We start from the raw sequence: 15276 nt of genomic DNA, 5'->3' as shown, positions 1-15276 counted from the left end.
GGGGTTTCTTTCCGGACCTGGGGGTGGGGGGGCGCCTGCTCTGAGAGTTTGCGGGCCCAGGAATGGCCCAGAGAACCGATCCAGAGAACTCTGGTCCTCCTGAAATCGGTGGCCTGGGGTTCGCCTCCAGCGGACTTTGGTGTGAAGCTGGAAGCTGTCCAATAAATTTCTGCTAAAACTGATGGCATGTGTTTACAGAGGTGAGATTGGTGACAGTCTAAGTCCACTGTTTGTTAGCAACGTTAGCCTAGCAGCTCTCGTTCTGATGTTTATCATGGCTAGGCTAGGCTAGGCTGATGGACGGCATCTGTGCGGAGTGATGAACTGTTATTAATGAAGGGATGACTGCTAGCTAGCTCGGCTAACTACCCAACCAAGCGGAGAAGCAGGAGCCGGAGCTCCTGGCCACCTGCCTGGCCCGGAGAACGAGCGCTGCAGTCCGTAGGAAATCTCAGTGGGGGAAGGAAAATAAATGAAGCGGTCAGGAGAGGGACTTCCTCCGTGTTTCTTCATCCTCGGCTCTCTTCATCTCGGCTCCTCTCTCTCAGCCAAACACGGCTGACATCATTCCCCCTGTGTGTCTCCGTCAACATCGGCCCGCCGAGTGAGGACAGCACGGTGCACTTGTGCATGTGCCTGCCGGTGTGTATGTGAGTAAGGCTTTATGTGCGTGTTTGTGTGTGTGTGTGTGAGAGTGTGTGTGTGTGTGTGCGGAGTGCAGACAGGTCTGTGGTAGGGTAATAGTACACTTGATGTCAGTGATGTGTGTGCTGACAGGGCTGGAGCACACGTTCATTTCTGTGGCTTTATTTAATGGCTGCCCACTGCTGATGGACTCTCTCTCTCTCTCTCTCTCTCTCTCTCTCTCTCTGTCTCTGTCCCTCTCCCGTCATCACACTGCCCGCCCACTTCAAACACAAACTCTCTCCTCCCAATACTGTACCTCTCTCTCTCTCTCTCTCTCTCTCTCTCTTTTGATCTTTATTTTTTTACTTTTTGTTCTTGGTTCTCCTTTTTTATCATGTTCTGCCTGTTGTCCATCTCTGTCTCTCTCTGTCTCTCTCTCTCTCTCGCCCTAGTCTCTCATTCTCTGTCCTTCCTTTTGATCTGTGATTTACTCTCTTTTTTCTGTCCCCTCATTCTCTTTATATTTCTTATCCTCTCTTTCTTTTTCCCGTCCTCATGTCCTCTTTTTCCTACTGTCTGCGTTTCCTTTCTTTCTTTCTTTCTTATTCTTTTCTGTATTTTTCCTGCCCTCTCTTTCTCTCTTTTTAACTGTCCTCTCTTTCTCTTTTTTACTGTCCTCTCTTTCTCTGTTTCCTGTCCTCCCTTTCTCTTTTTTACTGTCCTCTCTTTATCTGTTTCCTGTCCTCTCTTTATCTGTTTCCTGTCCTCTCTTTCTCTGTTTCCTGTCCTCTCTTTCTCTTTTTTACTGTCCTCTCTTTCTCTGTTTCCTGTCCTCTCTTTCTCTGTTTCCTGTCCTCTCTTTCTCTTTTTTACTGTCCTCTCTTTATGTTTCCTGTCCTCTCTTTCTCTTTTTCCTGTCCTCTCTTTCTCTTTTTTACTGTCCTCTCTTTCTCTGTTTCCTGTCCTCCCTTTCTCTTTTTTACTGTCCTCTCTTTCTCTGTTTCCTGTCCTCTCTTTCTCTTTTTTCCTGTCCTCTCTTTATCTGTTTCCTGTCTTCTCTTTCTCTTTTTCCTGTCCTCTCTTTATGTTTCCTGTCCTCTCTTTATGTTTCCTGTCCTCTCTCTCTCTTGTTCTTATCCTCTCTTTCTCTTTTTCCTGTCCTCTCATTCTAAAGTCCTCTTGTTCTCCCTTTTTTGTCTTCTCTTTCTCTGTTTCCTGTCTTCTCGTTCTCTTTTTACTGTCCTCTTTCTTTTTCCCGTCCTCTCGTTCTTTTTGTTGTCCTCTCTTTATCTGTTTCCTGTCCTCTCTTTCTCTTTTTCCAGTCCTCTCATTCTCTCTTTTTACTGTCCTCTCTCATTTTCCCTGTCCCCTCATTCTACTGTCCTCTTGTTCTCCCTTTTTTGTCCTCTCTTTCTCTTTCCTCTATTTCATTTTACTTTTCGTTCTTACTTATTCTTTCCTATTCCTGTCCTCTATCTTTTTTCTGTCCTCCACTTTCTCTTTTTCCTCTCTCATTCACTCTCAGTCTTTTCCGATATTTTCCTGTTCTTGTTCTCTGTCCATTTGTCTTTCTCTCTTACTGGTTCTCCAGACCCCCGCCCTCTCCGTCTTCTATTATTTTCTTTTTCCTATTCTCTCTCTCTCTCTCTCTATCTTTTTTCCCCCCACATTGTGGGAAAGCGTGATGGGCTGTGTATTGTAGGCTTAGGCCCCACCTTCCTGGTCTTTGCCGTACATTCGCTGTAAATTGCCCCCGCTCCCCAAATCAAACAGAATAAAGTGGAATTAAACTGTTGCTCTTTTTCAGCTGGAATCCCCTCAGAAAGAGGAAGGCGAGGCATTCCAGAAACCGCTAATAACTCTCCAAACGGCAGGCACTGCCACGGAGCCGGAGGAGAGAGAGGCGCTGCAGAATGTTTGCTTTTGCTAAAGAACCCCCTGACTGGAACTCAGACGCGAGGATTATCCGCTTAGAGCGGCGTCGACGTTCCTGAGAGATAAAATTATGAACAATTCGAACAAATTACTCAAGCGGACCGTATTTCACACCAGGCCCAGACCAAGCCTTGGTGTTTAAATGGAAGGAAAAAGAGCTCGTCGGAGGAGGAATTCGGGAATCCCACAATGCCTGGCCAGACTGGAAGACTCGATCAGCTCCAGCAATAGAGAGAAGGCAGGGGGAAAGTTTTCTTTGGACTGGATCAGATCATCAGAGGAACGTGATCACAGAACTGGACCCCCTCAAGCATCTCCATACATGCGATGTTCAGTAGACCGCTTATTATGTCCATGCCCACCTCCACTTTCCTCATCCCATATGTCTCTTTTTGTCTCCTTCCTCCCTGTTTTTCCATCCCTCCAGTCGGCACTGTGGTTTGCGGCCTGGTTCTTTCTCCTGTTACCCCTCCCTTTGTTTCCAAGCATAAGACACCCATACACTTTACAGGCTGTTGGATAAGCGCAAGGCCAACACTGGCACCTCCACCACCACTTAAAAACACACTTGAGAGGGCCTTAGGACTTAGTGTTGCTAAATATGTCTCTAGACTCCAGACCTAGAACCATTAAAATGATCCTAAGACTAGATGTAAAACCCCTCCACATAATTGGACCCTGACTGCTGCCAGTGTTCTGCAAATTCGCAGGATTTAAAGGGAAGAAGCGAGCTCTGTCAGGCCGGGTGGAGAGTGAACCACTGAACCATTATTTCAGGCATTTCCACAGGTCAGACCAAACAGATTCAAGCCCTCCAGGCCTCCCAAAGACATTCACAGACACTTTCCGAAGCCACTCCTCCATGAACTGGCTGTGTTTTGGGTCACTGTCCTGTTTCAAGGTAAAATGGATCCCCTGACCACCTGAGCAGGTTTTCCTCAAGGGCTTGTCTGCACTTTGATCTATTCATCTTCACCTTAGCTCTGAAAGCCCCGCTGCTGAAAAGCATCCCCATGGCCTGATGTTGCCACCACCATGGTTCACCATAAGGATAGAATTGGCCAGGTCATGGGTGGTGTAGGGTTTCCTCCAGATGTAACGCTTGGCATTCAGGCCAAAGAGTTCAGTCTTGGTTCCATCAGACCGTTGAATCGTGTTTCTCATGGCCTGAGGGGGCTTTAGGTGTTTTGGAAAACTTCAAGCAAGCTGTCATATTCCTTTTACTGGACCGATGCTTGCTGATGGTCACTCTAGGACATCTGGGAATTTATCCCAAATAAAGACCTCTTGAGTTCCATTGGAGCTCTTCGTAAGAGCTCGGGACTAACCCCCCCCCTCACTTCCCACTTGTTGTTCCTCACTTGGTGGTTCCAGGCTTCTTCTGGGAAATTTCTACATCCTTCCATGGACGGATTTCTTTACTGCGGTCATCAACCATTTAGCAACGGTCAAGCATTAGGATGAGCTGCATGTCCTCACTAGCTGGACCTCCACACCCAGTCCTCAGAAGTACAGAAAAAGAAGTCTGCGTACACACACTCTTACACAAAGATGCACACTGGTTGCAGTTTGCTCGATGCTGTTTCGGGACATACTTTGCATTCCGCGGTTCGGGGAAGCATCCCACGCTACCTGTTGCCGTAGTAATGGTGAGGCGGATTGATTGGGTGGTTTGTGCGGTGAGGACTTAATGACACTCCTGAACTCAGGGTGGAGACCAGTGTCTGCGTGTATACACACACATATGGACAGGGACAGGAAACCAGTGGACCCAGTAAAAAAACAGTAAGAAAGCATAATTAGAAACATGCACACATTTGAGGCCTACGATGGGTGTGATGCACTCTGTAACTGGTGCACAAATGCGAGCGCTCATACACGCAGGGCAGAGCCTGCTAAACTCTACTGATGTGGTGCAACGAATTTTCAATTATTAATAATTGAAATGAATAATAATGTTAAATTAAACATGTTAAAACAAGGTAATGAACAAACAAGGTACTGATTAGGACCAATAACATTCAGGAAACGAACTAGGGATCGAGGTAGGGATTAGGCCCAATCACAGTCAGGGGGAGGACTCCGGGGAAAAAAAAATGGGTAAAGGTTAGGACCAATCACAGTCAGGGGGAGGACTATGAAAAAAAAATGGGTAAAGATTAGGACCAATCACAGTCAGGGGGAAGTTTTAGGCCAATTAACGTAGTGACTGGGACCAATTACAATCGAGGAGGTCTATGAACAAACTGTGAAAGTGATTAGGACCAATCACAGTCAGGGGAAGGTATCAGAAAAAAACTAGGTAGAGATTAGGACCAATCACAGTCAAGGGAAGGTATCAGAAAAAACCTAGGTAGAGATTAGGACCAATCACAGTCAGGGGAAGGTATCTGAAAAAAACCTAGGTAGAGATAAGGACCAATCACAGTCAGGGGAAGGTATCAGAAAAAAACCTAGGTAGAGATTAGGACCAATCACAGTCAGGGGAAGGTATCTGAAAAAAACCTAGGTAGAGATAAGGACCAATCACAGTCAGGGGAAGGTATCAGAAAAAAACCTAGGTAGAGATTAGGACCAATCACAGTCAGGGGGAAGTTTTAGGCCAATTAACGTAGTGACTGGGACCAATTACAATCGAGGAGGTCTCTAAACAAACAGTGGAAGTGATTAGGACTAATCACAGTCAGGGATAGACTCACTATCATTAGGAACATGGGGGTTATTTCTTTTCTTTGGCTGTTGCTGGGTCTGGGTCTGGCGTAGACTGCTGATTTTGGCGTACACAGAGCAGGTTAGAACCTAAACTTTGGTTTCAGTCGGTTCTCCAAAGGTTCTTTAGTAAAGAACATGCTTCTACACAGATTATACAGCATAGTTCTCCATGATTTCCCCTTATCTGCCCACTACTCTACTTTTCCCTCATTTCTTTCATGTATTTCTTGTAGTTCTGTCCGGTCTCGACCAGAGAAGGCCCGGTTCCCCGGTTCCCCGGTTTGAGTCTTGGTTCCTCTCGCTCGAAATCAACTGTTGGACCAAAATAATAATAAAAAACACAACCACAGGCCTTTTTTTTAACCTCACCACCATAAGTGTGTGTGTGTGTTGTGGTTGGTGGGCACAGCTGGCAGCATGGGACGGCACGGTCAACGTTGTCAGGGGCCACGCCTGCGGGGGGATGCCGTGGTGACCCTGTTTTCCCGCGGGAATGCAGACACTTACGGGGGAGAGAGAAAAACCGAGAGACTGAGGGTGCAGAGTGTGTACTCCAGCTGTGGGAAACCAATAGACTCTGTGGGTAGTACGACAGCAGCTTACACACACACACACACACACACACACACACACACACACAGAAGAACGTATATAGATCAGACAGATGTTCAGCACATAAACACATACAGACTGTGTGGGAAAGCCAGGAGACACTGAGAGAATTCCTCTGAACAGATCATCCCAACACACACACACACACACACACACACACACACACATATATACATATATAGACCAGAGTGATGCTGGTTCCGCCACAGATGCAGGTGGACACCACATTTTTGTGTATGTGGTGGACTGACCAGCAGTGAGGGAGCGTAGAGCTGGGGTGCAGGACCATCACTCACTCACTGGCCTGTTTACACTAGTCGAAGTGGCAACTATTAATACAGCTGCATGGGAACGCGCCACACATCTGGATGAAGGGCGTCTGCTCGGCCCAGCTTGGGTTTCCCATATTCTGCAGCGGGGAAAGGAGGGTCTTGGGAAAAGTCGGCAACCCCTGGGAGTCGCGAAAGTGACCGTTTACAGGAGAACCTGAGAGGCCAGGCCAAGACGAGGCTGAAGAACGGCCTTTTCAGTGAAGACTGAAGGAGATAAATGAGCCAAGTAACAGAGCTATGTGTTCAGCAGCAGCTGGATCCTGGAACCTGATCGCATAGCTCGACCACCAGCACACAGAACAGCTACCTGCCTGGAGCTCTGAAATGAGGCAACAGGAATTGAGGAGTGAGGAGAGACAGGAATGGAGAAGACAGCAGGAAACGGGAATGAATTATGACGGAAAGGACAGGAAAAGGGTAACAAGGAGGAAAAGGCCGTTCCCTGCTCTCCTCAAGTGCTATTTTTGCTCCAGGAAAGCAAAACTATTAGGTGTTAATGCACTTAAAGAAGTCTGTCCTGAGGGTGGGGCCACATTAAACCACTGGCGCTAACCTACGTTCATGTGAAACGTCCCCAGGAATACCTGTCATTTGACCGGACCTCCCCAATTTATATTAACCAGTTACCCAACCCACTCGTTAGGACTCTCCCCCTATCACATGTAAATTTCCCGACACTGGGAGTATGAGGACTGACAGGCGCATCCAGCCACCGACTCTTTCTTTCGTTGCAATGGTACAGGCAACCAACACACTCGGAGCAAAGTGCCGGGTACTGCCTCTTTCCGAACTGTCACTGTTGCAATGGCACAGGGCAACCAACGCATTCGGAGCAAAGTGCCGGGTACTGCCCGGGATCAACAGGTAGCTATCGCCACAGTTGAGGGCAAAGTACAGCGTCTTCCAGCCCAAAAAGTTTGTATCATCATGGTAGTGTGCAAGGTGGAAACCCTTGCTGTTCAAGAAACATCAGGGCAAGGTTCGAAATTCATCTGTCCAGAGCACACTGATCCAGAAGTCCTGGTCCTCGTCTAAGGGCCCTGATTTGTTACTGTTCATCAATGCACATCAAAGGACTGATACGGCCTATGAACCTATGACAGGCCTGTGCACTGTGCCCATACGCAGTGCAGAGGACTACTAGGTGTTGTCTTTGACAAGTCAGTGGTGGCTTAAGCCAAGCTGAAGCTTTAATCACGCTCGAACCCGCAGTTACCAAGCTTGGAGCCGGGCTTTAGTTAATGACTGCAGAGTGAACACTTTGTAATCAAGGCTCTAAGTACATATGATTAGACTGCCATCAACAGTTTACCCAGGCTCAAGGGTTTATAATTAGCAAAAGCAAACAGCTGCCTGGGAATGGGGGATTTTCATAAAGAGCTGATGAGGACACCAAAACTCGGTCTGAACAAGCACTGGATGCACTTTAGCTTACTCATATACTCACAGCCTCAGGCAGTCACCAGAACATTGGTCTGGGCCCATGCTTTGAGCAGTAAGATCACCTGAACTGGTGGAGAGAGTGCTCACTGTGGTGCTACCCAGATCCTGGAAGAATCACCCGGGGTTGGACGTGCGTCTAACAGTCTAACATTGGAATAATAGGGTCATCAGGATAAGCTGCTGGTCAGGAAAGTTACAAATACAGTTGGTTAGTAAAGTAGGTGTTGGATGGGAACTGGGAATACTGGCCTTTTGTTCTGGGAGAGCTTTAGAAATGGTTTAGCTGGGAGCCCCGAGTGGCTCAGCGGCCTAATACCCTATCACTATGCCCATTATGGGGGTCGCGAGGTTGAATCTCAAGCCATGCCGCTTTGCCATCAGCAACCAGAGTCTAAGTGAGCACAACTGGCCGTGCTCTCTCCGGGTGGGTAGATGGCGCTCTCTCTCCCCTCGTCACTGTTTTAGGGGATGTCTGTTAGCTAGGGACCCCACGCTGTCCTCTGAGCGTGACGGCATCGTCAAGAGGCAGTGGCTGGCTTTGCGTGTATCGGAGGAGACGTCTGTCGGAGTCCTTACCCTTCTAGTGCCGGGGCATTGCTAGTGCTAGGGGGATCTACGAACGGGTGGGATAAGCGGCAGCACCAGATTGGAAGAAAAATGGAAAAATTCGACAAACAAATTTTGAAAAATTGATAAACAAAAGATTGTTTATTTGTGTTTATGATGAGATGATTTTGGAAGAAACGGATGCTTACAGCCCAGATAAATAGCTTTACATTACCCACAACACTCTGCATTCATCAGCTCTCTCTTTCCTCCAGCCGTCCTTCCCAAGGCACTTGAACACAGGGGAATTCCACCAATTTCCAAGTCATTCGGATTGAATTTGGTGTGACTCAAGATTTCAAGATTTCTTAACAGGGGTGGTGAATGGACCCAGACTTCACCGTGACGTCACAGCCAATTTATCCACTATCCGAACCCACCAGTGATCCTGAAGACGGGTGTTCTGAGTGTTCTATGAAATGCTGATGCTAATAAAATAGCGGGAAATCTGAATATCATGTGCCTTGTCTCGGTACTACTTGGCCTCATAACAGCCTTCCAAACTACATACTGCACTACTTCACCTTTAATGGAGTTTGTTACAGTAACGTAGCTTTTGCTGCTGTGACGTAGCTTTTGCTGCTGTGACGTAGTTTTTGCTGCTGTGACGTAGCTTTTGCTGCTGTGACGTAGTTTTTGCTGCAGTAATGTAGCTTTTGCTGCTGTGACGTAGCTTTTGCTGCTGTGATGTAGTTTTTGCTGCTGTGACGTAGCTTTTGCTGCTGTGACGTAGCTTTTGCTGCTGTGACGTAGTTTTTGCTGCAGTAATGTAGCTTTTGCTGCTGTGACGTAGCTTTTGCTGCTGTGACGTAGTTTTTGCTGCTGTGACGTAGCTTTTGCTGCTGTGACGTAGTTTTTGCTGCAGTAATGTAGCTTTTGCTGCTGTGACGTAGTTTTTGCTGCAGTGACGTAGTTTTTGCTACAGTGACGTAGCTTTTGCTGCTGTGTCTTAGCTTTTGCTGCAGTGACGTAGTTTTTGCTACAGTGACGTAGCTTTTGCTGCTGTGTCTTAGCTTTTGCTGCAGTGACGTAGTTTTTGCTACAGTAACGTAGGTTTTGCTGCAGTGACGTAGCTTTTGCTACAGTAACGTAGGTTTTGCTGCAGTGACGTAGCTTTTGCGACATTAATGAAGCTTTTGCTACAGTGACGTAGCTTTTGCTGCTGTGTCTTAGCTTTTGCTACAGTGACGTAGCTTTTGCTGCTGTGACGTAGTTTTTGCTGCAGTAATGTAGCTTTTGCTGCTGTGTCTTAGCTTTTGCTGCTGTCACGTAGCTTTTGCGGCATTAATGAAGTTTTTGCTACAATGACGTAGCTTTTGCTGCTGTGTCTTAGCTTTTGCTATAGTGACGCAGCTTTTGCTGCCTTGACGTAGCTTTTGCTGTAGTGACGTAGTTTTTGTGACGTCTGGTTCTCTTCACCACCACTATGAACAAGTCTGACTCTGCGAGTTTCTCTAGAACGATGCATGTCACACCAGTCCCACTCTGCAGGACTGCTGACACTGTAACCACTGAGTTCTGCAGAAACTTAGAGAAATCTGTGGAAAGCCCCTTTAACACATATGCAGCACACCTCACATTCTTTATATTAATTTTATTCATTATTGAGTTATATTACAGATGGAAGGAACTGAAGGAATGCACTTACAAAGCATAATTACACAGTCAAAAAGAGCTACAAAACGTCCTAAATATCCAGAAAACAATGTACAACCGGAAGCCAATCAGCACTCAGCTCCTTCTTTGGTCCCAAACAATAACTAAAAATAACTAAAAATAAAAAATATAACCTTTCTTGATTGCATTGAGCATAACGACAAAAAAAACCCTGACCGGAATACTCTGACGACACTTTCTCGTCGCTCCCGTCTCGGCTACTCATCCGTTAAAGGAGCAGTTTGGTGGAAAATCACACGAACATGATTGATCACTCACCCCAGACGCGCTCAATCGGCCAAGACATGCTTGACATGCGATGTGTGCCTCTAGAGCTTAGAACGGAAGATGCTAGGCTAATGTTGCTAACAAACACTGGACTTAGACTGTCACCAATCTCATTTTTTATATATATTAAAAATAAAAATGCTGAAAATAGACTCTACCGATTTGTCTGTGCAAAGAAATCAAATCAAGCTCTGGACGTGTTTTAAAGAGACATTTTTAGGCGAGATGAGATTGGTGACGGCCAAAGCAGTCCAGTGTTGGTTAGCAACGTTAGCCTAGCATCTCCCGTTCTAAACTAAACTTCAGACACCAAACTTGTCTTGGCTGATTGATTGCATCGGGGTTGAGGAATAATAACTCAGACTATGCCCTTTCTCAGAAACACCACTGTGACCCTGCATGCATCCAATCTTCCAAGAAGCGCTCGGTCTCTGAGCTGTGCTTCCTTAGTTCAGAACAGGAGATGCTAGGCTAACGTTGCTAACAAACACTGGACTTGGGCTGTCACCAATGTCAATTTTTTATTTATTTGCTTCAGAAATGTCTTGAAAAGCTACAAGATCCAAGAACGTAGTAAAACAATATATAAACACATCAATCAGTTTGAGCGAAATTAACAACGATCTGGGTGGGTTTTGACAGACGGGCTGAGAGGCGTTTTTGGGCGTATGTTTATGACAGTCTTGTTAGCAACGTTAGCCTAGCATCTCCCGTGCTAAACTAAAGAAGCACACGTTGAATATTAAACATGTCCTGGCTGATTGAGTGATTCACAGATCCGTGATAAATCAAGCTCTTGGACGCTTTAACAGAAACAGCGCTGCGTAACCTAGAAGAACGCAGGGCTTCGTGAAGGCAGGCTGAGTAAGTCAGTGGCCCTGTCTGTACTGGCTATTCAGCAGAGTCATGCATAGCTGATAGACACATGATCCGGGTCGGATTGCACTGAGAATAAGCACCAGGCAGTGCTGACAAAGCACTCACTGGCCATTTTATCGGAAACACCAAAGTGCAGGTTTACCGTTACTGTATATACGCTCATCTCGTCCCTTGACTTCCAAAGGAACGACTTCAGAGATCTATGGAAAGGGAACGGGACCACCACAGGACCACTGCTGACCAGACGCTGGGTCCACTGGACACATTCTCATAGCTGTAACGTCACTGAGTGTCAGTATACCTTTGCTGGACACACCTACCTTGCTGGCACACGCCCTGCAGGTGTGCAGGTAGAGGTCATAGCTCACTCGTCCATGGACTGTTTGTGGAAACCACTACTGGCGGTCTTATGGTGGTCCCAGTTCAATGATGGGGTACAGTGGGTAACTGTAAACCTATGAAGAGCACCTAGGGGTATGCAAAAGTTTGGGCACCCCTGACATTGTTACTGCGTGATTTGGTGATTTGTACATGGACATCCCATGAAGTTAGCAGTTTCTGAGATGCGACCACCCTTCGCCCTCTGTCACAGTCATGTCAGAACATTATGACCACCCCTGGTTTGGAATGAACTCGGCCCAGGCCGTCACAGATGTGACATGTGACAGGGTTTGCTGCGTGTATGAATAAGTGAGGACAGCGGTCAGCTATAACAGGGTGCAGAACTATTGTTAAGGGTAAAGGACGTGAACTGAATGATGTCCAAGAGGACATGATAATAGGGTACCGGGCGAAGTGTGGTTATATCTCGGAAACCGATGGGATCCAGTTGTGGGATGCTCTAGAGCCGCTGTAGTGAGGGTGTGCACATTAAATGCCACTGGAAAACTGATGCCAGAGCAATCTGCAGCCCACTGTGGAGCGGCTAACCTCATCTCACTGGTGTCATCCAAGTCGAGTGTGGTTACGTCCAATATTATACCATTTGAACAGGGGTGTCCAAACTTTTGCACACGACCCACCATAATAATTTCTCATAAAATGGCTAAGGAGTGTAATGACAGGGTGTTTAACAAGCTGGCACCTCAGCATACATAAAGTGTAGGCACATGGGTGTAGGCCTCTACCCCTCTGTCTCCCCGTGGACGTTCTCCATGTGCACTTTGAGGTAGTCGTTGCGAGTGAACTTCTTGTGGCAGAGTGAGCACTCCGCCATGGGCCGGTTGGGATTGTGGGTGAGCTTGTGTCTGATCAGCATCTTCTTCAGACTGAACGATAGGTCGCAAACCTACAAGCAATCACAGGGCAGAAGAATGCAGACAGGCGGAGTTAGACAGTGTAGGCCACAGTGTAACAACAACAACTTATTAGGACGATCTGGACACCTACTCACACATGCAGTGATCTAATTGGCCACGTAATCACGTGGCCTGGATGTTGGTGTCAGAAGTGGTCTGAGCATTTCTAGAACTGCTGATCTACTGGAAGTTTCTTTAGAATGGTGCAGTAAAGAAAACACATCGAGTGAGAGGACGTTCTGCAGTTCTGCAGATGAGAGAGGTCAGCAGAGAGTGGTCAGACTGGTTGGAGCTAACAAAAAGGCTACAGTAGCTCCGAGATAACCACTCTGTACAACTGTGGTGAGCAGAAAAGCATCTCAGCATCTCAGCATCTCCGAATGGACGACACCTTCTCCAAGCTTGAGGCGGACGAGCTACAACAGCAGAAGACCACCTTGGGTTCCTCTTCTTTCAGCCAAGACCAGAAAGCTGAGGCTGCAGTGGCTCCCCAACACTGGACAGCTGAAGACTGCAAAAATGTAGTCTGATCTGATCAATCTCAGTTTCTGTTTGTGGACACCTGGTCCTTGTTTAATTGCGCTAAATTGTCAAAAGTTTGTGGACACCTGCTCATCCCATGCTTCTTCCAAAGTAAAGCCCACTAAATAGGGGTCTTTCCACTCCTATTGACTGTGACTGTAATCTGTAATCTTTGGGGAAGGCCTGCCATAGGCGCTGGGACCCTGCAGTGTCACGAGAGCATCAGCGAGGTCAGACACTGACGTTGGACGAGCAGTTCTGGGTCACGGGTATTGGGCGGAGAGCTAAATCACCGTAGAAAAGCCACTGAAGCCCAGTCCTGGGGGGCTTTATATCCCTCTAGCATTAGGATTGGGCATGATGACCTTACGAAGGGCTCATGTGTGGTTACTTCAGAGCGTCCGGTGCATAGATGTTTGGACATGGTCAGAGATTGAAGGCAAAGCCGGAGCTGCATCACGATAACTGGCAGGCCAACAGACCTTAGCATGGGAGACATGAGAGACGTAGCAAGGCTAAAACACTCTGACTACCAGATGCTTCTTGTTGAGAAACCCCTGCAGAACCACTTGCACACACACACACACACACACACACACACACACACACACACAGAACCTAAAACCACTTAAAACAGCACTGCCAACAAAACAGAGCCTCGAAACAAACCAGTTAGGAAACATCGGCCAAGCCATGCAATGAATCACACACACTTAAGACCCCTCAGAGCAGCAGCCTGGTGCCAAGATGCAGCTCCGCCCCCACCCCCCCACCCCAAGACACACATGGACATACACATACACACAAGCGCACACGCTAATATGATTTTGCCATATTTTATTGCACACATAAAACCCCATTAAACCCAGTCAATCATCGTTACCCAGCAGATAAAACTGAGGGCTGCAGAGCTGAAGGGAGACAGACACATACGCCGACGGACAAAGCGGACAGACTGAGGAGGGGGGGGCGAGAGATGGGGGCAAATCCAGCTGTTCTTTTCACACTGTAATGAATGTAATCCCTTTGCCCAAACACACACACACACACACACAGCGTGGAAAACAGCTCGCATCCCCTCACGGCTCCCATTAGGGGCACGTGCAGGCTCTGTGATTTCACACGGATTAGAGGCTGGACAGGACCCTGTGTGGGTTGTGTGTGCATGCTGACATTCTTCGGCTAATGACTCTACAACCTGGCAAGTTCTAGCCTATGGCCGTCGTAGTAGTACGTACAGGCAGAAGAAGAGAGTGCTGAGGTCAGGGGCACCAGGGACGGTACCAGCACACTGTGGTCTATGGACGCTCCTGATTTCGGGGACCCTGTATCCCAGGGTAGCCATGGGGCAGCTGTTGGCTGAAGGTCACCTGCCTGGAAGGTCTCTGATGCAATCCCCTGAACTGATGGGACATGAGTGAAGTGCCAACAAACCCCCAACTGCTTTCAGGGTGTGTGTATGTGGGTGTGTCCACTGTCCACTGCCCCCCCGCTCTACATAAGGCCTCTTCAAAATCAGGGACGCTGCTGAAATTGCGAATTGATTCCCAAGAGAATTCAAACAACTGAAAGCTGCAGTATTTCGAAAGGCCTGAGGTCTGTGTTTACTGTCGTGTCTCACGTGATCTATTTCATAAAGACGCAACGAACGCAAACCACATCCTCTGAAACCGCTGTCCGGTCAAAGACCCCCTCTCCACCCCCTCTCCACAACCCAACAGGAGACGTAGGCATGCTCCTGCCTTCTGGATATTGTTTAAAAAGACAAGTGTGTATGTGTACACCTGGTCCTTGTTTAACTGCGCTAAATTGTCAAAAGTTTGTGGACACCTGCTCATCCCATGCTTCTTCCAAAGTAAAGCCCACTAAATAGGAGTCTTTCCACTCCTATCCACACATCCCAGCTTTTCCTTTTTTCGACAGTTCCTTTGAAACCGATGTCCGGTCAAAGACCCCCTCTCCACCCCCCTCTCCACAACCCAAACCAAAGACGTAGGCATGCTCCTGCCTTCTGGATATTGTTTAAAAAGACCAGTGTGGACAGAGTTAAGCCTCATCACTGCAAACCGGTTTAAGACCAGCTTATGAAGGCCTGTGCTCCTGCTCGGTCACATGTTATGTGATTAATAGCACGGCATCGTAGCATTTCTCTAAACGTGGCATGACGGAAGGTCTTTATCGCCATAAATAGCTTCAAATGAAGTGAAATATATATAAGAGGCGAAATGAAGGCGGATTAGGGAGCGTTTTAGCGTTTTAGCATTTACGCATTTCCCCTCCTTTGCTGCATTAACTGTAATCTTCGGGGATGGCCTGCCACTCGGTGCTGGAGCCCTGCTGTGAGAGTTTGACTGTATTCAGTCACG

At 47.4% G+C, this 15276-nt stretch overlaps 1 protein-coding gene across 1 annotated transcript in view; it reads right to left on the bottom strand.

The window, feature by feature from the left end:
• Nucleotides 1-8413: 8413 nt before the first annotated feature.
• prdm5 (PR domain containing 5) overlaps nucleotides 8414-15276 on the bottom strand; it is a 58453-nt gene continuing 51590 nt past the window's right edge. Inside the window, exon 16 of the mRNA XM_072696619.1 lies at nucleotides 8414-12378. Coding sequence (XP_072552720.1) covers nucleotides 12214-12378 — 165 coding nt within the window. The 3' untranslated portion in view covers nucleotides 8414-12213. The remainder of the gene's footprint in view (nucleotides 12379-15276) is intronic.

The sequence above is a fragment of the Salminus brasiliensis genome, chromosome 14, assembly GCF_030463535.1.
Source record: "Salminus brasiliensis chromosome 14, fSalBra1.hap2, whole genome shotgun sequence".
NCBI classification, from domain to species: Eukaryota; Metazoa; Chordata; class Actinopteri; order Characiformes; family Bryconidae; genus Salminus; species Salminus brasiliensis.
Note: the sequence above shows the minus strand (reverse complement) of the source record. Positions and strands in the feature narration are given on the sequence as shown.